This window comes from Dendropsophus ebraccatus, chromosome 2 (assembly GCF_027789765.1).
Source record: "Dendropsophus ebraccatus isolate aDenEbr1 chromosome 2, aDenEbr1.pat, whole genome shotgun sequence".
Lineage (NCBI taxonomy): Eukaryota > Metazoa > Chordata > Amphibia > Anura > Hylidae > Dendropsophus > Dendropsophus ebraccatus.
Genome location: NC_091455.1, coordinates 146837085 through 146862537, shown reverse-complemented (window position 1 = coordinate 146862537; position 25453 = coordinate 146837085). Strand labels below are relative to the sequence as shown.

General features: G+C 43.8%; 1 protein-coding gene across 2 annotated transcripts in view; it reads right to left on the bottom strand.

The window, feature by feature from the left end:
- The window catches only part of NT5C3A (5'-nucleotidase, cytosolic IIIA), a 33968-nt gene that overhangs the window by 6511 nt on the left and 2004 nt on the right, over positions 1 to 25453 (bottom strand). Inside the window, exons 1-6 of one of the 2 annotated variants that reach the window (XM_069958447.1) lie at positions 12892 to 12980; positions 2118 to 2216; positions 1489 to 1558; positions 1354 to 1400; positions 788 to 873; positions 38 to 127 (exon numbers count right to left, since the gene is read on the bottom strand). In XM_069958447.1, coding sequence (XP_069814548.1) covers positions 38 to 127; positions 788 to 873; positions 1354 to 1400; positions 1489 to 1558; positions 2118 to 2216 — 392 coding nt within the window. In that variant the 5' untranslated portion in view covers positions 12892 to 12980. Of the gene's footprint in view, positions 1 to 37; positions 128 to 787; positions 874 to 1353; positions 1401 to 1488; positions 1559 to 2117; positions 2217 to 12891; positions 12981 to 25453 lie in introns of those variants that run through there. The other variant, XM_069958446.1, reaches the window with a different exon arrangement.

Below are 25453 nucleotides of genomic sequence, written 5' to 3'. Positions count from 1 at the left end.
TGCTTTATGGTCTTGCACATTATGAATAGAAACTTACTTAAGCATTATGTCTGAGTCCCTTATGACCTCTTCCAATTTGTCCTTCTGAAAACACTGTTCAATTAACAGTGCATGTGACTTGGTATACCTGGAGAAAAAAAAATTCTGGTCATACTACTATAAATGGTATTATCGTAATATGCTAGATAAAACGACCACATTTTTGTGCACGCTTATAAATTTTTTTTTTTTAAAAAAAAGCTGTTTTTGATCAGTTTTTCGATTCATTTTTTTTTATATAAGTTAGCATAACATTTTTTTATATATCTTAGCAATAATCTACCAATACAATTGCAGAAATATCCATTTTACTTTTAAGGGTATAAACCCACACACCGTATACGCAGCAGATACGCAACAAATACACAGCAGATTTGTTGGTACAGATTTGATGCTGTGTTCAGTTATTTAGATCTAATCTGCTGCGAGTTTGCTGCGTATCGCAGCAGTAAATATGCTGCATATACGGTGTGTGGGTTTATACCCTAAATAAAATAACGTACTGAATATTATAGCAAAATGGGCATTGTGCAGACAAATTACATTCATTTACTGACTGGATACTGTGCACCCTACGTAGACATGGAGTGAATGCCTGATCCCTAAACACATTCATATTTGTTTCACCATCAAGGTCTTCTTATGTAAGGACCCAGAGATCCTGCTACCTGTGATCATGTGACTGAATGACATTAGGTAGCAGAGTTCAGAGTTGCAGACATTTAGTAGGCTCTTATACCAGACTTACCATTCAACCATGAAGGGGTATTTCTCTTTAATTGTCAGGTCTGGATCAATCTCAATCGCATAGTATTTTTCTTTCAGTTCATATAACTACACAAACAAAAAGGAGGAGAGTAAAAACCAAATAAAACAGTGCCCTAATTTATGGACCAATACTCTGTAACATAACTTGTCATCTTTTCCCCCAGAAGAGAATGCATCATTTTCTGCCAGTATTACTACTGTATAATCCATTAGATGAGGAACAGTTCACAGTAAGGGCCCTACTACACAGATTATCGCTCTGTGTAATAGAGTCGACTGGCCAAGGCCAAAAACCATCGCCCGCCAACCGCACATCGTTGCATGTAATATATGGGGCTAGGCATGAACTTTTATCATTGCACCTTTCAAAAGATAGCTGAAGGTCAAAGGGGCAATGTTAAGCTCCCGGGCCACTTCTGATGCATTGGCTATGTTATGATGACACACATTACTGAACTTTTTTTTAGGATCTGCAGTTATTTCTTTACCCCGCAATTTGGCCCAACAAACTCACTACAGATACAAGGTAATATATGTGGCACTTACCTTTTTACGACATTCATCAGTAACATATTTGCAGTTATCAATTACATCTGTAGATGAAAATATAGAGGAATTTAGTACACTAAGTACTGTAAGGAGAGCAGGGTTTCCATAACTGTAGATAAAAAATACACTTACTATGACAAGTGGGACATCGTTTTCCATTGTGACAAAATCGGCTTAATGTCATATCAAAATCAGTTATTACCTGCAAAGCAAAAAAATAAAATAACCCATACATATACATGGTTTTCCTCACTTACCATTTAGTGATTTTGTTGCTTATAATCTATCCTTGCTGTAAAGGAAATCAGCTCTTGCTGGGCCTGTGCCAATACACCGCAGCCAACGTGAATACAATAGCCTGAGCAGCTCGTAAGACAAGGGCTGGATTTTGGACCACCTCAGTCTCCTTTCAGACAATGCAGTTAAGCTAAAGCCACTATCGAAAAGGTTCTGACATGCTGTCCATAACTGGATTGTTGTTGTGAGAATATACTGTATCGCAATATGTTAATATGTTTCAAATGAAAGAAATGCAGCATTTGACTCACACAATACATATGCTAACACGTGTATTCTTTTAATTGCATCTACAGAACACAGTCAGGAACAGATGATTGAGGGACACAGAAAGACTGGTTTCTCCTGGTTACAAATCCACTCCACTGTATTCAATAATTGCCATTAAAGATTTCAATGCTGACACCTATATGAACATCCCCTTAGGAGCTAGAGCCATCAGTGCCTACAGTCCTTGTACATACCTGAAGCTTGGCTGCACCACCTTTTATTAATCCACATATTATATCTTCAACTCTTGCCCGGTCCTTTATATGGACAGTCTTTTTCAGAAATTCTGGCATCTACAATAATAATAATTATTATTAATTTTATATAAGAATACAAATTATATTTACAGTATGTGGAGTAGTGATCTAAGGCCCATTTCAGACTGTTAATTCTGTCCATAGCTGCGGGTCTGTGGCTACAGGCAGAATGCAGACCCATTAATTCCCATAGCCACACACACACACATTTGTATGATGCAGGGGAACGTGCTCTTTTACACACCTCCAGGTGCACATTTGTGGTCCCGCCTGAAGCTGAGGGTATCAGTGGTGCAATAGATGTGTAAGAGACCTTTGGGTAAACCTTTTTTAGTCCTAACAATTTTATTTCAGCCAAGCTTCTTGTGATTGCCGGTCATAGAGGCAGAACAATGCTGAATGCGGGCCCATTTAATGAGGTCTGTTGGGCTTGTGTCATGGTGTCAGGCATATTACCAGTCAATAAGAACTGCACACTGCCATTTTCCAAGAAATTACAGTAGTGTTTAATGTATACACAAAAACATAACATACTTATCATAGGCATTCCAGAATCTCTAGTAAAGGTCCATTCATCCAGTTTGAGACTCAGAAAAACATTAGCAGACGCAATGTTTGCAGAAAACACTTTGCACTTGCATGCTGCACTGCTTTCTCATAAGAACTACCAGTGACTGAATCAAAGCTGATACAACAGGAATGGCAGACAAATGTGCAGGAACAAAAGCTGCTTGTGTCTAAGGGATAAAGGTGTAGAAGGTTTGGCTATTGTATTGTATGTTTGCATTTGACCTTCCTGTAAAAAGTACTCAGGACTTTTAAAGTAAGTGAGCAGCAAGTGCCCACAGGGCAGGGCCGATGCCTCATGTGCCAGGACAATTAGTCCCGCACTCATTGTAATAATTAAACAGCAATGGAACTAGAACTAAAGTCATGTGTTAGATTGTGTGATTATAGCCGGCACTAATCAGCTGGATTGGGCAGCCGGCTGGAGAGTGGTGCCCGCTTCCTGCGGTTACTGCACATCTCAGGGTCCTATTAGAAATAGACATTTTTAACAACTGCAAACAAGATTGTTTATCGTCAATCTGAAATCGTTCACCATATTACACAAAACGAAGGTCGTTAGTCACAATTGTTACTGCAATCATTTACTCCATCGGATCCCAGCAAAAGAATAATCGATGTGGAAATTTGCTACGTTTCCACAGAGCGATAATTCCCCCAATCGATCGGTTAACGATTTTTAAGCAACAATTTCGTTTTTTTTTAACGATCAGCGTTTAGACGAAGAGATAAATAAAAAAAATTATTATTATTATTGCGATGGTTTTTAAGATCGCTTAAGCCTATCTCACACATAGGATGAAGACTGTTTACACTAAGCGATCTGTGAATTTTTAGCAAACGACCAACAACGATTTTAGAACATGTTGAAAGATCAAAATGAACGATTTCTCGATCGTCACAGGATTGTTTGCTGTGTTTACACGAGCCGATTATCGCTCAAATGCGATTGTTATTGTGAAAATTTGAACGATAATCGTTCCGTGTAAACGGACCATGACACTGAACAATTATCCAACAGTTAACGTTTTTAGGGTCAGATCTAAATTAGCGACACATAATTTTTTGATCGTAGCCTGCAATTATATGGAATGATTATAGTTTAAATTTGAACGATATAACAATTTTCCAAATGATAATCGTCCTGTGTAACAGGGCCCCGAGACTCGATCCAATCTAAAGGTCTGGAGTTTATAACCGACATTACCCCTTTAATTTAATTTCTTTTCTCTATCAGGTATGGAGAGGGATCTCTATGATGAACCAGATGTCTCTGAAGTTTCAATGCCTCTCTTGCTTAGCAGGAGACTGCTACCGTACGTCCTTAGCATTTCTTCTCAGAAGACAATGCAGCTTCAGGCATCTGGCTTACCACAGCAGGGATCCCCCCCACATACCTGGTGGAGACAAAAAAGAAGCAAGCCTTAGGCCCCATTCACACGTTCGTGTCAGTTTTTACTGTCAGGAAATCCTGATCAGGACACCTCAAATGTCATCAGGAAAGTATCAGGATTTCCTGACAGTAATCAGTTTTTACCTTCAGGAAACCATCAGGAAAAACCTTCAGGATTTTCTGATCAGAAGAAAAGAATAGGACATGATGGGAGATGTAGTTCTGCAAACTGGATGGTCACAGCTTGCAGAACTACAACTCCCATCATGCCCGGCTGACATGTCATGATGGGAGTTGTACTTCTGCAGTCTGTGGCCACCCAGGTTGCAGGTCATGATGGGAGTTGTAATTCCAAACCTGGATGGCCACAGGCTGCAGAAGTACAACTCCCATCATGACCTGTCAGCAGGGCATGATGGGAGTTGTACTTCTGCAACCTGGATGGCCACAGGCTGCAGAAGTACAACTCCCATTATGACCTGTAGGAAGGGCATGATGGGAGTTGTACTTCTGCAACCTGGATGGCCTCAGTGCAGAAGTACAACTCCCATTCATGACCTGTCAGCAGGACGTGGTGGGAGTTTTAGTCCTGGGGTGGGAGGGAGGGGTTGTGATCTCACCTGTCCTGGTTCCCGGCAGTAGCATGAGGAGAGTTCCGGAAGGTCCCGGTGGGAGGGGGGGGGGCGGTGGTTTGCACGGTCCAGGGGGTGCTGAGGGGGGGTGTTTCGGCCGGCGCTGCTGGGCGGACATGCAGGGGTGCCGGCGGCAGAAGATTGATTAGGTCCTGGGGGATGGCGGCACGGCGGGGTGAACGCGTTGTGGTGCGGTGATCGCGTCGGGCAGCGAGGCCAGAGGTGCTGGGCTGAGGTCCGGGGGGGGTTTCGGCCGGCGCTGCAGGGCGGACGTGCAGGGGTGCCGGCGGCAGAAGATTGATGAGTTCCGGGGAGGGGGGATGGCGGCACGGCGGGGTGATCGGCGGAAAGCCTGTGCTGGTGTTCGGGTGCAGGGAAGAACAGTGGAACAGTGGTGAGGTCCGCCTTGGGGGTGCGGGGTGCGCGGTGCAGTGATCAGCGGGCAGAGGTGCTGGGCTGAGGTCCGGGGGGGGCGACGGTGGCTGTCAAACAATCCGGAATCCCCGGCACTTTCCTGATGTACATCAGGAAAGTGCCCGTGGTTCCGACGCTCCCATAGGCTTCTATGGTGGCGTCCGGGCCGGAATTCCGGACAAAAATAGGACATGTCCTATTTTTCCCGGATCTATTTTCCGGAACGGACACCCTTCCGGAAAAATCCAGAAGGGTGTCCGTGACCAATTAAAGTCTATGGGTCCGGAAATCCGGATGGTTTTTCCGGACGTGTGAAGGGGGCCTTAGCAAGTGTGTCCACCTCAACACTTACTGAGGTGGTCACAGAAAAGCTATTTATTGGTGCAGTGATGCTAAGGTTTCCCTAAAAATGTATCCACAAACAATATTCTTTATAAAGACAACAATCATCATGTATCATAACCTTAAATGTTTTTGTGGTCCACAGCCATGAATTTAGTGTAACAAAGAAAATTATAGTTGATGTAGACAGCATAGAGGCTTCACTTATCCTCCTTACATATAACACTGTATCTTAATATTCATATATATTCATGAACTAGGCATTTTCTAAAGGGCAGTATACATATAGCCACTGATACTATCTGGCTATCTGTGAGCACTGCAGAATGGCTGCAAGAATTGGGAGAACAGTGAAATATGCCGCCCCTCCCTGCTCCCGTGTCCTTAAACGACCTCATGCAGTGTTTTGCAATACATGGCTGTCATAAGGAGTTAATAGAAGCAGAATTGGTTCTAGTAACTGTCAGAGAACATGCTCACAGACCATAGGGTTAAAAGGTTTTATTGAAGTATTTCATAAAACCAAAGTTTTTATTTGCACCTTCAGGACAGAAACCAAATAATTCCACTAAACTTTGTAGCAATATTCCGATTTCTTAGAAGAGTCAACAGACTTAAACTAGTACAAAAGGTCATATTGGTAATGGTCACACATGCTTGTCTATTCTATTACTAGTTCTAGTAATAACTTGAGAAATAACTTGTGAAATAGCATCATAGTGCACAGTGGCCAATCTGATTTTACATAGCAATTTTCTTGTGCAAGTTATACCATAAGGTCAAACTATTCAAGGTAAGGCCTGACAAATCAATGCTCCTGGGTGACCATTGTACCTAGAATTGTGTCACCTCTCACCTAGTTTGTATGGGGAGATGTCCTGCTGTGTTATATTGCTGACACTTGCTGGTAGGTAACATTTTTTCTTAATAGGACATCTCCACACTACATTATTTTCTTCTTTTTTTTATCTATCTTTTAAAATCCTTTTACCCCCATTTTATTTTTGTTTCCCTAGGGGACTTGTAAAATACACTACAGTGCATTGTGATATATTCGCTCAATTAGTATGGCCTGCCTAGGGTCGGACGTAATAGAGGGCTCCAACCACCACAGCTCACAGAACACATGTGAGGTTCACAAAGTACTCATGGAAGACATTACTAAACCTTAACCTTAGAGAAGAAAAATGTATACGGGAGTGACACACTTCTGGAAACCAAATGAGTCAAAGACCCTCTTTACCACCAAAAATTATATGTAAGCAATTACATATAGGAGGTGTATACATTGTGTGGTGCTGACTCAACACAATGAATAACCAGTCCTTCCTATAATAGGTATAATACACCACTAAAAGATTGTTGCAATTTTCCCAACAACAAAAAGGCTTTGCCATCTCTCTGCATAGGTTAGTCAGTGTCTACGCATTTCCTTCACACACACAGGTGGGACCCTTACAAAGAGAAGTCTGGTGAAAGTTTTTATTAAAGTATTGTATTGCCCCCCAAAGTTTTACAAATAACCAATATTCACTTATTACAGGAAATGCTTATAAAGTGTTTTTTTCCCTGCACTTACTACTGCATCAAGGCTTCACTTCCTGGATAAAATGGTGATATCACAACCCGACTCCCAGAGCTGCGCGGGCTGTGGCTGCTGGAGAGGATGATGGCAGGGGGACACTGAGGGACACAGGGTACTGGAGGGACACTGAGCATCTCCCTCCCATCATCCTCTCCAGCAGCCACAGCCCGCACAGCTCTGGGAGTCGGGTCGTGACATCACCATTTTATCCAGGAAGTGAAGCCTTTATCCAGGAAGTGAAGCCTTGATACAGTAGTAAGTGCAGGGAAAAAGCCCTTTATAAGCAATTCCCGTAATATGTGTTCATTGGTGATTTTCACCTGACTTTTCCTTTAAGGGAAGAATAGTATCAAGAATCAAAAATAATAGCAAGACAAATAATGAGAATGGTTTGGGGAGATAAAGATGATCCTTGATACGATTTGTCCCTTAAGGGTACCACCTGTGTGTGTTAAGGAAATTGGTATGCTGGAGTGCATATACAGTACTGTAGTAGTACAGTCAGTGCACCACCATCTCCCATACCTTACAGTACTATAATTGCTGGTTCTGTTAAATGTTTCTTGTGTATAGTGTCCTGTACAGTATAGTGCTGTTCTGTGATGTACTGTACGGTATAGTGCTGCTCTGTACTGTAGTGATTATACTGGGCACTATACAATGTAATATATGGGTACTGTAGGTAATCATTGGTGGGTGCTGGAACCAATTAAACACATTTACATTATTTCCTATGGGAAATGCCTTCCAGAAAACAATTAAGTTTGAGAACAGAGGTACCACTGTATAATATATGAGGGCTCCAGATGGCGACCAAAATGGTCGCCAATGCGACTGACATTTTGCAAATGGCGCCCAGATTTATTAATCTGGGCGCCATTTGCGACTGGCCCCGGCGGCGGCGCGCTGTCTCTTTAAGTATCCCCGGCTGATGCGCGGCTGCCGGGGGTGTCCCGTCCTATCCCCGGCAGCGCGGCGCATCAGTGAGCTGCCTGGGGCCCTGACTTCCGGCACAGGAAGCGCGCATCAGAGACGCTTCCTGTGTCAGAAGTCCCAGCCCCGGCGTACAGAGAGCTCACTGACGCGCCGCGCTGCCGGGGATAGGACGGGACACCCCCGGCAGCCGCACATCAGCCGGGGACAGCGTCCGAAGAAGAAGAGGATCACCGGGGGAGCGGGTTGTCAGGTGAGTTTGTGTGTTTGTTTTTTTTAAATACTGCTTAGCATAGAGGAAAGGGGGGGGCTTTATAATGGGGGGGCATCTATAATGGGGGGAGAAGAGAGTGCCATCTATAATGGGGGGAAGAGAAGGGGGGGCATCTATAATGGGGGGAGAAGAGGGGCCATCTTCAAGGGGGGGAGGAGGGGGCATCTATAATGGGGGGGGAGGAGGGGGCATCTATAATGGGGGGGGGAGGGGGCATCTATAATGGGGGGAGAAGAGGGGCCATCTTCAAGGGGGGGAGGAGGGGGCATCTATAATGGGGGGGAGGAGGGGGCATCTATAATGGGGGGAGAAGAGGGGCCATCTTCAAGGGGGGGAGAGGGGGCCATCTATAAGGGGAGGGGGTATCTATAAGGGGGGGAGAAGAGGGGGCATCTATAATGGGGGGAGAGGGGGCATCTATAATGGGGGGGAGAGGGGGCATCTATAAGGGGAGGGGGTATCTATAAGGGGGGGAGAAGAGGGGGCATCTATAATGGGGGGAGAGGGGGCATCTATAAGGGGAGGGGGTATCTATAAGGGGGGGAGAAGAGGGGGCATCTATAATGGGGGGGGGAGAGGGGGCATCTATAATGGGGGTAGAGGGGGTCATCTATAAAAGGAGGGGGTCATCTATAAGGGGAGGGGGCCATCTATAATGGGGGGAGGAGGGGTCATCTATAATGGGGGTAGAGGGGGTCATCTATAAAAGGAGGGGGCCATCTATAAGTGTAGGGCAAACTGGCTGCAGACACTGGGAGATAGATATATGCCCAATTATTATTATCAGGGCCCCTCAGGTGTCTGTATTGTAGGGGGTCACTTGCATTAGTCACTAGGTGAGAGATATATCTATCTATATACACATCTTGTGGGGGGTCACTATGGCTGCAGTCATAAGTCCAGCTCAGTATGTATAGACTGTTGCAAGCTTTTAAAGGGAACCTGTCACCCCCCGATGCCGGGGTGACAGGCTAACAACCCCCCCCCCCCCCCCGTTAGAGCCCCCTATACTCACCTCATCGCGCCGGGTCCCGCTTCTGGAGGTGGTCAGGTCACGGAGATCTCAGCCGCTGCAGCCCGGCGCGCACACTAAGAGATGAGTCCAGCGCTCATAGAGAATGACGGAGCGCTGGACTCTCCCGTCATTCTCTATGAGCGTTGGACTCATCTCTCAGCGCACGCCGGGCTGCAGCGGCTGAGATCTCCGTGACCCGACCATCTTCAGAAGCGGGGTGAAGATGAGGTGAGTATAGGGGGTTCTAACGGGGGGTTGGGAGCCTGTCACCCCGTCACCGGGGGTGACAGGTTACCTTTAAGTTCAAGTTCAGAAGAGTAAGCCTCATTAAAAGGCTAGCCAAGTGAAGCTGAAGTACTGAGTCAGACTGTATATGGTTGTCAAGTTGCAAGTTTCCATGTTGAACGTTTTCAAACTAAGAAAAGAAAGGATCTAAAGGAGGAGGAGGCTGCCGTGGCCTCTGCACACAGTAAGTCCCATGTAACATAACATTAATTTTACATGGTTTAAAATGTTGGCGACCAAATATTCTATTTGGCGCCTAAATTTTTCAGGTTAGGAGCCAATGGCTCCCAGGTAAATTTTTTAGTCTGGAGCCCTGTATATATAATATTCCCTATACAGTTTCTTGTCCAGGTTATGAGGAAATTTAAATCAAAATTCATCTGTCCCTTTTATATCTACCATACAACTTCAATATCAATGTAGTAGAATTTTAATAATGTAATACACTAAAAAATTCTTATGGTTCTAGAAAACACAAGGCAATGCAAACACATTAACCACTCCTTTATGAGCAATCCCATATAAGCTGATGGTAAATGAACGTATATCCAGACCCACATAACAAGTATCCCACAGGATTTGTGTAAACCTGATAGACGGGCACAGCTGTGCCTGGATTTACCTTTCTACTATTCTTCTGATTGACTTTTAGATTTACTATGTTATACAAGATTACAAAATACTTTGTCTTTGTTATATTTTATTTATGGGCGGCAGACAAACATTAAATAAACGCTCATCTGACTCATAGTTTATAATATATGTCCACATCAAACAGAAAATGGGCCCAGCACTGCACACAAGGGACTAAACAGCATAGGGAAATTGCAACTAGACAAAGCAGATCCACATTACTAGCCAATGTAAAAGAGAAAAGATGGCTGCTCCCACTACTCATCTGTAACTTCCAGCTTTATTGGTCACTATGAAGATACACTACAGGGGGAGGAGATATTCAAAACGCTCTAACAACTTTGTTGCCCAAACCAATCACATCTCAGCTTTCATTCTGCATTCTACTCTTGAAAACTTAAAGCTGAGCTCTGGCTGCTATGGGCAACACCACTTTTCTTTAAGACAGTTTTGAAAAAAAGAGCCAGAAATCTGGAACACTTTAAGCCAATCAAGAGTTGGTCTAAACGTAAAGCCAGACTTGACTGTAAATGAGGCGCTTCACCGAGGGTAGGGAATATCAGTGTACTAGAGGTGCCAGGCCCACCTCCAGTGCATACAACGGCCCATTTAACATATGACGATATCGGCGCAGATGGCGGGAACTGGGCAGAGATTTGAAAAATAGACTGCACTGCTGACCAGGTGATGTATAAAAAAAAATAATAAAAAAAAATAAAAAAAAAGTACATTCGCTTTGTGCAAGATTTATCGGTTTACACTGTGAGTGTAAATGAGGCCTTAGAAACTTTAGAAACGCAGCCATAGAATAAAATATTAAAATGCTCAATGCGAGTCTTATAGGATTGCATAGAGAGGTGACTTACGGTTCACACAGCAATTGATGCTAGTAACACTAAAGAACAGCGGGGACATAGACCTGAAAGCAGTCCGGTAGGAGCAGGGTGGCTATTTAGCCTCAAAATGGTAATGCCATAAAGTGTAGAACATTTTCTCCAGAGTTTCACCTTAAGGGCTCATGCACACTGAGCAATAGACAGGGAATTTCTGCTTGAAATTTCTCTTCTATTCTGCTATGGCAGAATAGGAGCTGAATTTGAGTGGAATTTGAGCGGAATTCAAGCAGAATTTCAAGCCCAATCAACTTCTATAGGATTCCTCTAGCGGAATATGCCCGAAGTAGTAACATGTCACTTTTTTGGGCGGAAAGTGAATCCGCAATGGAAATTTACAGACGGAAATTCTGCTATGTGAAAAGCACAGTGCAAAGCGCATTGAAAACAATGGAAAAGTACTTTGCTCAATTTAAACGGGCGTATTTACGAGCAGAATCCGCTCGAAAATCTGTCTCTTTTGCTCAGTGTGCCTGAGCCCTAAGCCAGAATGTAATGGAGTGAAGGGGATCACATTAATCACAAAAAGGGATCACAAATAGATCACATTAATCTGTATGAAGTTTTTGATCTGAAAACCAAAATTAAAAAGTTATAGCATGTAAGCAGATTATACAATCAATCCCTTGAGAGGGGTTTGATCTTTGGTACCTCCACTCATCCTCCAGGTTTCCTTGTACAGTGGTGCTCCCAGCCACCTGGCTGTATTGGAAATTGTAGCCAGTCACATTGACATGAATGTAGCATGCTGCAATTCCCTGCACAGCAGCAGATGGGGGCGCCGCTGTACAGGGAATAACAGTGAATAGGCATCAGTATTACAACTCCTTCATTCTCAAGATAAAAGGGGGTGCAAAAGTTTGGATCTCCACTGATCAGTGAACTCACTGAAGCAATGGCATACCCTAGCAATCTGCCAACACTTTTTGATCAGGCGATTCCTCTTAGGGGTTATCCAGTGCTACAAAAACATGGCCACTTTCTTTCAGAGACAGCACGACTCTTGACTCCAGTTCAGGTGCGGTCTGCAATTAAGCTCCATTCACTTCAATGGAACTGAGCAGCAAAACCCCACCCAAGCTGAAGACAAGAGTGGGGCTGTCTCTGGAAGAAAGTAGCCATGTTTTTGTAGCGCTGGATAACCCCTTTAAAACTGGAGACTTGCACTTATCTTCAGTTACCCCAACTACTACATAAATCCAGTGAATATTAACAAGAAGGAATTGGTTTCATAAAAGAAATCAAATAAGGACACGATATACCAATAATACATGCCAGCCATATATGTTTCCTCTATATGTTACTTCTTTTAAAAATTCAATCATGGTTTGGAGAGATAATATTATATAATGACAGTCCCTCTCACTGTCCTCAGCAGGTATCTGTCCGTTACATCCCCAGCTCCTACAATCACAGATCATTAACCAAAACTCCACAAGCCATAAGATCAGATGCTTATTTACAAAACCGGCAACTATAAGTGGAAGAAGAAACGGTAAACTGACAAGTGAGTAAACAAGAGAAAAGTATTCTAAGAGCAATTCATATAGGAGGCACAATACAACATCAACATAAAGTGACATATATGGAAGACTCCACTAGTAGATGAAGGCATATTGGTTATTAGGTGCCATCTGACAGTTCCCATTAGGAGTTTGGTATCTGCCTGCCAGCTATGGCAATGGCACACTTCATGCGACTGAGTCATGAGAAGCAGCTTGTTTACATGGGCAGAGCATTCTTACCACGGGATTCTCTGTAGCAGCTGACAAGAGAAAAGAAAATTCTGCATGTCTGCTCAGCGCTTATATAGCTCACTGTGTAGATAAGGGCGGCACCAGAAATAGAAGCTCTAATCCAGCCCTGCAGGCAGCCGCTCTCTGACGTACACCGGCATAGCAGGGCCCACTGCCACGGCTGGAATCCTGACAGGAGTCAGAAGGTATGAACTATGCATAACCTTTGGCTCAGCAACATGGAATGGATTTTGTTTTTCACACCAATAGGAAATGGTTCTAATTTTGTTTTTTGCACAGAAATACTGGCTGTAATAATCTTTGCTGTAGATATGTAGAGACTTTGCTTCTATGAAATGCTTCCCTTACTAAAAGGAAACAGAAAAGTCACTTCTTAGCTAAGAACATCACTTCTCAGAAATCGAAACTAGATGATTTAATCCATTGGCTTGCTCCCAGTTTTAGATTGTACATGGTTATCGTATTCACACATTGCCACACATCAAAGAACAAAATACAGAGCGCAACCCAAATACCTGGTATTCAAGTCAATGTACCAGCTGCCAAACCCATGGAGGTGGACATTCAGTAACAACCCTAGCTGGACTGGCAGTGCTATTCTAGACTTTGCCTATAACAGGCAGCTTATATGTAGTGTGACCTGACTGCACCTTTTGCGACTGCAGTTTTGGGGCCAAAGAGTGGATTTAAAAGGAATGAGAAATATAAAGGAAGGACTTCCTGCGGATCCACTTCTGGCTTTAGCTGTAAAACTGCAGTGGTCGTTTTCCAAAAAAACTGTGGATTAGCCTTAGGCCACTCAAAAAGGCTAATATACAAGTAAAACCACAACAGCAAAAGCTGCTAAAAATAAGCCATGTGAACTTACCCTAAGGATACAATACAGGAGGTTGTAGAGGTAAACAGTCTGCTAGGTCTGCCAGCTCTCAGCAGTGTATGTCACCTGTGCTGAGCATACAAGGGCTAGTAAAGGAAGAAGCCACACTCATGGGGGACAGATAGATATAATCACTAGTATTAATGAATTCATTAAAAAATAAATTCTATTTAAAGTTTGATATTAACCCTCTGCTTTCATCCAAATGTAATGGAAATCTTCAATGTCCTTATGGCCATGCCATGGCTGGCTTCCAACATCTCAGGTTGTTACAAGAGCTGGGTTACATTTCTCCATTATAAGAACATCTTTAAAGTGACTCTGTACCCACAATCTGACCCCCTCAAACCTCTTGTACCTTTTTATAGCTGCTTTTAATCCAAGATCTGTCTTGGGGTCCATTCAGCAGGCAATGCAGTTATTGTCCTTAAAAACAACTTTTAAACTTGCAGCCCTGCGTCAAATTGGCATAGTCTAGAGCAGGGGTGTCAAACTCAAATACAAAGTGGGCCAAAATTTAAAAATTGGACAAAGTTGTGGGCCAACCTTGATAACTATTGAACCGCGAATGCAGCGGACCTGGCACTGTCAGAGCAGCGTGCAGTGTTCCTGGCACTGTCAGTGGTGTGATAAATAACATGATAAATTCCTATGATATGATTAAACCCAAACCTATGTAATAGCCAACCCCCCAATATTGCCCCATGTTGTAACCAACCCAACCAAAATTGCCCCACATATTAGCCAGCCCTCCCAATAGTGCCTTAATAGTAGCCAGCCCCCCAAGTGTCCCATAAAGTAGCCAGCCCTCCCCTGTAGTCTCATATAGTAGACAGCCCTCCCCGTAGTCCCATATAGTAGCCAGTCCTCCCCATATTATCTTATAAAGAAGTCAGCCCTCCCCAATAGTCTTTTATAGTAGCCAGCCCACCCTGTAGTCTCATAGTAGCCAGCCCTCCAAGTGTCCCATATAGTAGCCAGCCCTCCCCTTTAGCCTCACATATTAGCCAGCCCTCCCATTATTGCCCAAATAGTAGTCATCCCCCCAAGTGTTCCATATAGTAGCCAGCCCTCCCCAATAGTCTCATATAGTAGCTATCCCTCCCCCCATAGTCTCTTATATAGTAGCCAGCCCTCCCCTGTAGTCTCATATAGTAGCCAGCCCTCCCCTGTAATCTCATATAGTAGCCAGCCCTCCCCTGTAGTCTCATATAGTAGCCAGCCCTCCCCTGTAGTCTCATATAGTAGCCAGCCCTCCCCTGTAGTCTCATATAGTAGCCAGCCCTCCCCAATAGTCTCATGTAGTAGCCAGCCCTCCCCTTTAGTCTCCTATATAGTAGCCATGGCGGGCCAGATGTAATTCAAACTCTGAATTGCCTGGTGGGCCAAAAATAATGGCACCATGGGCCAGATTTGGCCCGCGGGCTAGAGTTTGACATGACTGGCCTAGAGTGTGTGTATGAACTAGACTTGCACCACCCTCTGTCCATCCTCGCTGCTCTTCTCATTATTATGAATACCCCTGTGTAGGATTTTTCCTATTCATCACTTATCTGAACACTGCACAGGTGCCTTAAAGATCCAGAACATGTGCAGTATTCACACAGGTGATGAATAAGAAAAATTCTGGCCAGGGGTGTTCATAATAAGGAGGGCGGGGAGGAGGGACGCAAAGGCGGAGCAAGCCTAGGACACACACACTCTAGGCCACGCCAATTTGATACAAAAAAGTTGTTTTTTTAAGACTATATCTGCATCACCTTCCGAACAGACCCCAGGACAGATCATGGTTTAAAAGCAGCTATCCGAAGGTACAATTGGTTTGGGGGGGGGGGGGGTCAGATTGTGGGTACAGAGTCGCTTTAAGGACAGAGGAGATGCAGAAGAGCACAGAGACATACACATCTATCAGCCACAATATCAAAACCATCAACCCAATAACATCATATAGGTTCCCCTTTAATAGATAATTAGTCCCTTTCATGTTCTTAAAATCATTTCTGAATAGTTTTTTCAGTGTGGCAGCATACAAAAGAAAAACTTTATGGCCTCAACATTCCTATTAATATAGAGAATATTTTCAGAATGAGTAGTTAGCAAAGAAATTTGTGGAAGTGTGGAGGCAGAGCTGCTGATAAGATTTTGGATCTCTCTTTGATCAGAGAGATCAAGTATATACTAGTTAGAGGTGAGTTGCCACATAACCTTCAGAATACTGGGGCCATGAGTGTCATTCATTTTTCATACCTACATACTGTTGTGCTCAAAAGAAAAGATTAATGCAGCACATTATGAGCAAATACTGGAGGCAATTTTGCACTCACCAGCCCCGGAAGCTGCACATGGGACGTACTTGGACTTGCATGACAACAATCCACAACATAAGACCAAGTCAACCTGTCATTGGCTACAGCAGAACAAAGTGAAGGTTCTGGAGTGGCCATCTCAGTCTTCTGACCTTAATATCATTGAGCCACTCTGGGAAGATCTCAACCACACAGTTCATGCAAGACAGCCCAGGACTTTACAGGAACTGGAGGCTTTTTGCCACACATTTCTGATTGGTCGAGGACTGATTGCTAGGATCCCCAAGGATTTCAAGAATGGTCATGCCGGACTTTCTACAGCCTTAAAGGGGTTGTCCGGCGATAAAAAATTATTCACAGAATAACACACATTACAAAGTTATACAACTTTGTAATGTATGTTATGTCTGTGAATGGCCCCCTTCCCCGTGTCCCACCACCCCCCACCCAAGTACCCGGAAGTGTGGTGCGCTATACATACCTGTCACGTGCCGACCACGGTCTCCGTTCCTGGCCGCCCGAAGAAGACGTCACTGCTGAGGATCGGAGACCGTGGTCGGCATGTGACAGGTATGTATAGCGCACCACACTTCCGGGTACACGGGTGGGGGGGGGTGGGACACGGGGAAGGGGGACATTCACAGACATAACATACATTACAAAGTTGTATAACTTTGTAATGTGTGTTATTCTGTGAATAATTTTTTATCGCCGGACAACCCCTTTAAAAGTGTTGTCTGCATGTAGTCATTGCCCATTAAACTCCATTTAGAAAGAGCCCTTTTGGCAACTAAAGGGCCCTGGATAAATGGTAGCCTTAAAGGAGAAGTCCGGAGAAAATTTAAATTAAACAATTGTATTGCCGCCCCCCCCAAAAGTTATACAAACCACCAATATACACTTATTACGGGAAGTGCTTATAAAGTGCTTTTTTCCCTGCACTTACTACTGTATAAAGGCTTCACTTCCTGGATAAAATGGTGATATCACGACCCGACTCCCAGATCTGTGTGGGCTGTGGCTGCTGGGGAGGATGATGGCAGGGGAACACTGAGGGACACAGGCCACTGGAGGGACACTGGGCATCCCTCTGCTATCATCCTCTCCAGCAGCCACAGCCCGCACAGCTCTGGGAGTCAGGTTGTGACATCACCATGTTATCCAGGAAGTGAAGCCTTGATGCAGTAGTAAGTGCAGGGAAAAAAAAAACTTTATAAGCATTTCCCATAATAAGTGTATATTGGGGATTTGTATAATTTTTGGGGGGCAATAAAATACTTTGATAAAATTTTTTGCCGGACTTCTCCTTTAATAGCGAGGGTCCCACTGATCAGACTGAATTAAGCTTTTACTTTGCCAAGTAATAGTATCATGGATCTATTCATCTATTCATAAGGGTTCAATAGAAACAAAAAGCATGTTATGTGTACCCTAAGAGGAAAAATAGGGATGTTCCTTCCAATGTATCGTATACTAAAAGTCTGCGGAATCCTTTAGAGGTCATCATCCTTGGCTCTACTCTACTGGACTATATATAGGTAATGTACTGCAAATATTTCCCCCACAGTATCCAGTAAACAAGCATAATGACTACAACAGATACAAACATTGTTTTGCAGGTAGAAAAACAAAACAAGCAGATAGAACAATGCATTATCAGATCAGGAAGAAGAGGCCACACACAGCGTGGAATCCTTCAAGATTTGTCCCACTGTTAATCTGCAATCATTAAAAAAAAAACAAAAAAAAAAACTAAATCTAATATTCATAGTTAAAATGCAATCTGGTACCAGGAGAGATGGATTTGATACTATAATTGTCAGTCAAACTAGGAAGTGATGACTATATCAAGTAAATTACCAAGCAGTACTATAATGGATGTTGTGGGTATAAACTCTAGGAAGCAGTAATGGAAAATATGCAATCTAGTGATGCCCCGTTTCATACAGAGTTGATTTTGACAGCCCAACCAGATACATAACACAAACGCACGGGAGGAACTACCACTGTAGTAGCTGCTACATGGCCCGCCGCATCTAGTGGCTCTGTGGCCAGGTACTGTAATGGCCTGGGCCCGTGAGCTTACATCACTTGCAGCACCTGGCGGCCTCCCTAGTGCTTCAAACAGCCTCCCAGATGCCAGCTCTGGCACCCATGCTGCTGCAGCCTCCTACTCCTCTTCTCCAACCACCCCCCCCTAGCAGAGTTGATACAGTGAGGAGAGTCAGAACTGACCTCTCTGACCCCTGAATAGGGGCTTTCATGGAGCTCCCGGCTGTATAATCCTTTGTTCTCTGCTCTCTGCTGCCGACTCATCTCCCTTCTTCCTCCTCCCCTCTCCATAGAACAGACCGGGTTGTGTCTGATGCAACAAGTCACAATTTCCTGATATTTTGCAGTGAATGGAAAAGAGGAGGGGGGGGGGGACCTGGGAAAAGTCTTTTTGAATGCAGATAATGGCATATTTGCCTAATAAACCTAATTATAAATTTTCTTAAAATCGCCCGGACTATTGATTTCTGCAAAAAAAAAAAAAAAAAAAACACAACAGTGACTCTTTAACCCTTAGAGGACCCGGCCAATTTAAATTTTTGCGTTTTCGTTTTTTCCTCCTTGTGCTTAAAAGGCCAGAGCACTTGCATTTTTCCACCTAGAAACCCACATGAGCCCTTATTTTTTGCGCCACTAATTGTACTTTGCAATGAAAGGCTGAACTTTTTCATAAAGTACACTGCGAAACCAGAAAAAAATTCAAAGTGTCACCCTGGGGTAAAAATGACTTGTTATATATGTTCCTCAATGTTACGATTACGACGATATGTAACATGTATAACTTTCATTGTATCTGATGACCGGTAAAAAATGTTATCCTTTGGTCTATGGGGCTGTGTCAGGTGTCATTTTTTGTGCCATGATGTGTTCTTTCTATCTGTACCTTGATTGCGCATATATGTCTTTTTGATCGCTGTTTATTACAAGTTTTCTGGATCTGATGCGACCAAAAATGCACAATTTTGCACTTTGGGATTTTTTTGCGCTTACGCCATTTACCGTGCGAGACGGGAATGGGATAAATTGATAGTTTGGGTGATTACGCACACAGCGATACCAAACATGTTTATTTATTTTTTTATTTATAACATGGGAAAAGTGGGGTGATTCTGACTTTTATTAGGGGAGGGGGCTTTTTACTTATAATAACACTTTAACTTTTACACTTATACTAGAAGCCCCCCTTCAAGGCAGAAACTGCACTGAAAATGCCAGCTCTGTATTATCAGCACAGATTTCAGGATAAAAGGAAGAATAGCCGAAGAACACAGAAGAATTTGCAGAGGGTACAAGCTTCCCTGGCTTTCTGTTTCAGTGTTGCTAGGGTGTATTATGTGATACACTAGGGCGATGTACTATGCATTCTGTTACTTTTATCAGAGCTGTAGGTGTATACACTTAACTTGTATATTTGAGACTATAGTATGTAAACTTATATCAGCCTTGAAGTTCTAAATACGGATCCAGTTACGTCAGTTTTGAATGGTAGCAGGTGCAGGCCCCTCTTCTCTAATCTCAAGTGCCTGAGTGATGTGACAGCAGGCAGACAAGGCATTACTGCATAGACATACAGGCTTTATATCAAGTCCATGTTTACATGTCTGAGGTCAATCACCTTCTGCTGCAACACCACCAGAGACGGATTACAATACAATACAATAGTAATGAAAGCTGGTAAAGAGACATATTTTTTCATTCACTATTAGTGAGTAAAATTTATTTGCCCTGAGTACATACATGAAAATCTCATTTGCTGACCTATCGCACCTGAGGCAGTCGAGCAAGGTTAACAAAACAAATTACTGCATCTTTTTTTTTCTATGAAACTAGTGCTTAGCTATTCAAAATAGTGAATATGTACAATGCCTTTATCCAGAGTGTGTCCAGAGTGGGGCTGTCCTGTGTCATATTATAAATAAAGATTAATTAAAAGGGCATTCTAGGAAAATTCCACACGATAGGGAACAAGTAAATACAGCCGTGACCCCAGGGGCGTAGCTAGGATTCATGGGGCCCCATAGCAAAAAACTGTATGGGGCCCCATGAATCCTGTACCCCCCCCCCCCCGCCAAACACAGACATTGACGCACATATACACAGACAGAGGCACCATTAACATATATACAGATACGCCACTGACATACACACATATATACGCTGTAATGTGATTACACTAGTGCTGATGTATACACCATGAATAGACTGTACACAGGGAAATCATCTGATTGTAATAAGAAATACTCAACCAGAAATAAAAGAAAATGCAGCAGATATTAGTGGTGGGTTCTTTTATTAGCGCCCAACATTAATAGAAGCTGCTGCAGAACATCTTTGGGAGCAAACCTGTCAATCACTTGAGACACTACTGACATACACAAACACACACACACACACATACATATATACACCAGTGCTACAGACATTGCTGACATACACAAACACACACATATAGCCACAGATACATACACATACTGACATATAAATATATACACAGATACATGCATACACTGACACATACATATACCCACTCACTGACACACATACACAGCACTTACAGCTCCCAGGCTTCCCCCTTCTCCTCCTGTAGTCCGGGCTGACCTTCACATAGGTATTGAGGACCTTTGGGTCATGTGACCCAAAGGTCCTTCATCCCTCTCCTGTGCCGTCTGGCAGGTCCTGCTCCTCTGTTCAGCCCGCTCACCCGACACTACAGGGGGGTCCCTCTTCCTCTCTGGACCCCTGGGGGAGCGGGGTACCTACCATGAAGGCAGGGCAGGCTTCCTCGGGCCCCATTCATGCAGGGGCCCCATAGCAGTCGCCTTCCCTGCCTTCACTGTAGCTACGCCACATTCATTCCTATCGAGCCGCCAGAAATAGGAGAGTGCTGTACTCTGCTCTCTCCGGCAGCTCCATTCATTCTCTATGCAGCTGCTGGAGAGAGTACAGCACTTGGATCTTTCAAGTGGCTCTATAAAGAGCGAATGGAGGCACGAGTCACATGACCTCCATATCGGCCCACGGCTCCTTTGTTTTGAATAGAGCCACAGGCCTATATGGTGATCGTTGGAGAGTACAAAAGGTAGGACTCCCTGCAATCTCTTACTTTCCCCTATCCTGTGGATAGGAGACAAGTTAGTTTTTTTGGAATACCCATTTAAAACTCATGTGCTATGATCTCCGACAACTTTATTCCCAATAGCAGAAACTGCAAGTTCAGCCATTACTTAATAAGGTTTTCCATGGAAAACCCACTGATGGCCTATGAGATGTGGTATCACTAGAGCTCTATACAGTGGGATCACAATCTCCCTCTACCAACTGGTTATACCTCAAGCTATACAGCCTAGCATACAATTTGCTTTCCCCACCGACTGGTTGCACTGGTGACTTATTTTAAGGCTGTCAAAAATCACTACCCCTAAATCCTTCTCCACTGAAGTCTTTTCCAACACAAAGCTGTTGATATTATACTTGGATAGAGGATTTCTCCTCTCCAAATGCATTATTTTACATTTGGAAACACTGAACTGCAGTTTCCATTCGGACCACTTATCTAGCAAGGGTAAATAATTTTCCTTATTACTGGCACCTCAAGGGGTATTATCCCTATTACACATTTTTGTGTTATCAGCAAACAGAGAAACCTTACCTACCAAACCTTTTCCTATGTCACTTACAAACATGTTAAAAAGAACAGGACCCAGAACAGACAATACACTGCACTACCACTGTAGTGCTGTGTATTGTGTAAATCAGCACTATGCGCATCCATGGCAGGCCCAGGGGTCGTCAGAAGTCCGGGGACTGCCATGATTAGCGATCCAAAGTTGGGACCTCGCTGCGGGACTTTTCGATGGGAAAGTATACACACTGACACCACTGGGACTGGTTACATGCCACAGGCATGATTCGAAAGCGGCATGTAAGGTGTTGAGGATTCTCCGGGTACTTACAACAGGAGATCTCCTCCTGCAATGCCGAAGCAGAAGCACGGCAATTACTTATTGTGATGCCACCGTGAAAAGCCCATTAGTGACTGCTGTAGAAAATCTTATCAGTGGTCACTAAGGGGTTAAAGCAGACCTTTCTGCAACTTGTTAAGGCTTAAAGGGGTTATCCAGTGCTACAAAAACATGGCCACTTTCTTTAGAGACAACACGACTCTTGTCTCCAGTTCAGGTGCAGTTTGCAATTAAGCTCCATCCACTTCAATGGAACTGAGCAGCAAAACCCCGCCCAAGCTGGAGACAAGAGTGGGGCTGTCTCTGGAAGAAAGTGGCCATGTTTTTGTAGCACTGGATAACCCCTTTAAGGGCCCAGGACATTTGACAGCAAGTTCCCAGTGTTACCTACCCCCCTGGTGAATAAAAGGAGATGAGCTGGCTAACCCTGGCCATTCTTGGGAAGCCCCCTGGACACTTTTACATGTTAACAAACAGGCTGCTGACAGGTCTGTTTTAGGGTCTATTCACCCATACAGTGTTTTCAGCTGCTTTTTTTCTATGCTGCATTTTGGGCTTTATACAAAATACACAATATGCAGCTGAAAACACTGTACATTTGAAGTTTATCAGTCAGCAGAACATTTGCAGCAGATCTGCAGCATGTGAACACACCCCAAAGGAGCTTTCCACTGCCAAGCCAAACCACATGCTAGCTAGCTAAAAATGTTGTTTTTGTATTTTTACACATCTTTCATTAATCTTTACAGAACCCAAATTACTTCTAAATTTTTTTGTCAAACTAGAGAAAATAACGCTGAGCCACTTGCATGACTAGCAGAGTCTTATCACATGTATACAGTACTGGACAGATTAGGCCTCACAATCCAGATACACATAGTGCAAATATTTGATCCTAATGTACATTATCTATCTAAAATGCTGGAGGCAAAGATCAGGAGCAGTTTTTATATTTATAAGCTAACCTCTATAGAATAATATCCTACGTTAGTACTTAATGATCACCTCCAAAGACATACAACACCAGTACAACCAGTATCAGAATTCCAGTTCACTTAAAGTGTTTGGACGTAATATTGCATTTAGTCATTCATTTAAAGGAAGGATAATAATAAAAAAAAAAATCACAATAAAAACAAATATCAGTCACTCAACACCTGATAATGACTAAGTAAAATTAATTACATTACATGTGGACAAATGACAGTATGACATTACACAGTATTACCTAATGTGACAAGAAAGACTTGTTACTTCTCTTATTTACTGTTATATAACATATCATTAAAATTTAGGAGGAAGAAAAAAATACAACAAAGATCCCCAGGAAGAGATCACTGGCCTTCATCACCGACTCATCCAGAACCTCATAATAAAATACCACGGGTCAGGAATGTAACAGGCAGAACCAGTTCATGTTTCTGGCCACTTGTCTGTGTATACGCCAGCTACCTAAGGTAAAAAAGGAGCCCTGTTTTTGAGTCCTGCTCAGAAACAGGATAGGTTTAGGAAATGGACCCTAGTCAGCACATTAAAGTCAGGGGGCCATCGGGAACACACTGGGCTATACATAGTCATACCATTTTGACAGGCTGCCAAACACACACTGACATGACTGAACATGTTATCTATCTTCTGGGATAAAGAGTCTGTTGCAAAAATGGTGTTGGGTAACCCAGGCTGCAGAGCGATGGTCGGTGGGCGTTGTATTAGTTGTCTGACATATTAAACGTTTGTTTTTTTTTTTAAATAATGTGGGTACTATAGTGAAACTTACCCCTTTGCGAGACTTGGACTAAGGGTCCTTTTACACACACAGATATCTGACAGATAACGGAAGCCAAAGCCAGGAACAAAATGTAAACAGAGAACAGGTCATAAAGGAAAGACTGAGATTTCTCTTCTTTTCAAATCCATTCCTGGTTTTGGCTTCAAAAATCTGTCAGATATCTGTGTGTGTAAAAGGATCCTTAGACTTGTCAGAGCATGTGCAGCCACGTCATCATTCGTGGGCAGTTCAGTTTGGTCCGCACAACCTCTGCGCACACTTCCCAAAAATACAAGCAGAGGCAGGAGCAGGCAGCTATTTGAACTGCACCAAACTTGCTTTTCCCCCGCTGTGGGGAACAGCTCCCCCAGGCCCTCTTCTCCAGGCTGCTGCCTACCCTCCTCAAGCCCTGGCTGGCTGCTGCTTGCTGGACCGGCAGCTGCCGCCAGAGCATACACCATCCGCTGCCTCTCCCCTACAGGACTCACCTCTATTGGCCTTCCCGACCTTCTGGGACCCATCACCAGGCTGCTGCCATCCCACGCCCACCGCGGTGCCAAATTCAAGTAGCCAGGGCCAAGTTTAAACAGCCGCTACTGTCTGCCTCTCTCTGCCTTGGCCGCAGGGAACACCCGTTTTGAACGGAGATTCCCCTAAACGGGTGTTCCCCGCAGCAGGGGCAATGTGTGCTCTGACGGCAGCTGCCCTACCAGCGAGTGGCGGCCAGGGCTTGAGGCGGGCGGCTGGCAGCCTGCAGAAAGATCCAGGGGCTGGAGGAGCTGTTCCACGCAGCGGGGAGAAACAAGGGTGGCGAGGCAAGTTCAAATAACTACTGCTCCTGACTCTCTCTCTTTGCCTCTGCTGCCGGGAACACCAATTCAGAGCGGGGATTCCCCTCATAATGTTCCGAGTATTAAACAAAACTTAAGGGGAAAATTTTGTTTGAATACCAAGATGTTCGGGAACAGAGGTATTACTGTTCTGTTTATAAATATGGGCTCCATACCTTGTATACCCACTCCTGAGGAAGCTGCCATGTGGCAGCGTAACACATGGGGTCTTCTCACCTATTGTTACTATGGCACCTGGAACGGCACACAGGTTGTATAGGGATTCATTGCAAGCCCATGGAGGGCTAAGCTTATTACGTTTACATCTGCAGATTTGGCATTACTGTTGGGTTTTCAGCTTATTTTGCTTAGTAACTGTGTTGTCATCTAGATATAATAAACCAAATGGACATGTGTTTGTTTTAAATATTTTTAATCTGTTAGCCCTTCAAAAATAAAAGCATTTGTATATATCAGGTGTGCTCTACTGTTGTGATGCTTTTATGTCTCTCTTTCTTTCTGGATAACCGGGCCTGAATATTTGTGGTGGAAGTTAATAAAGTTACCCGTAGCCAGGGCTGTGCAGCTTACTGTGCAGTATTGTATACACTGCCTCCTAGGGGGCATTGCACTGCCACATACCCTTGGGAGCCTGAAGCCCATGATCTTATTTATCATAATGACTTTCTCTGCAGGTTGGCCCTGTTCACTTAAACATTGCTTTATTTTGCTGTTTATATACACGTGATATAGCA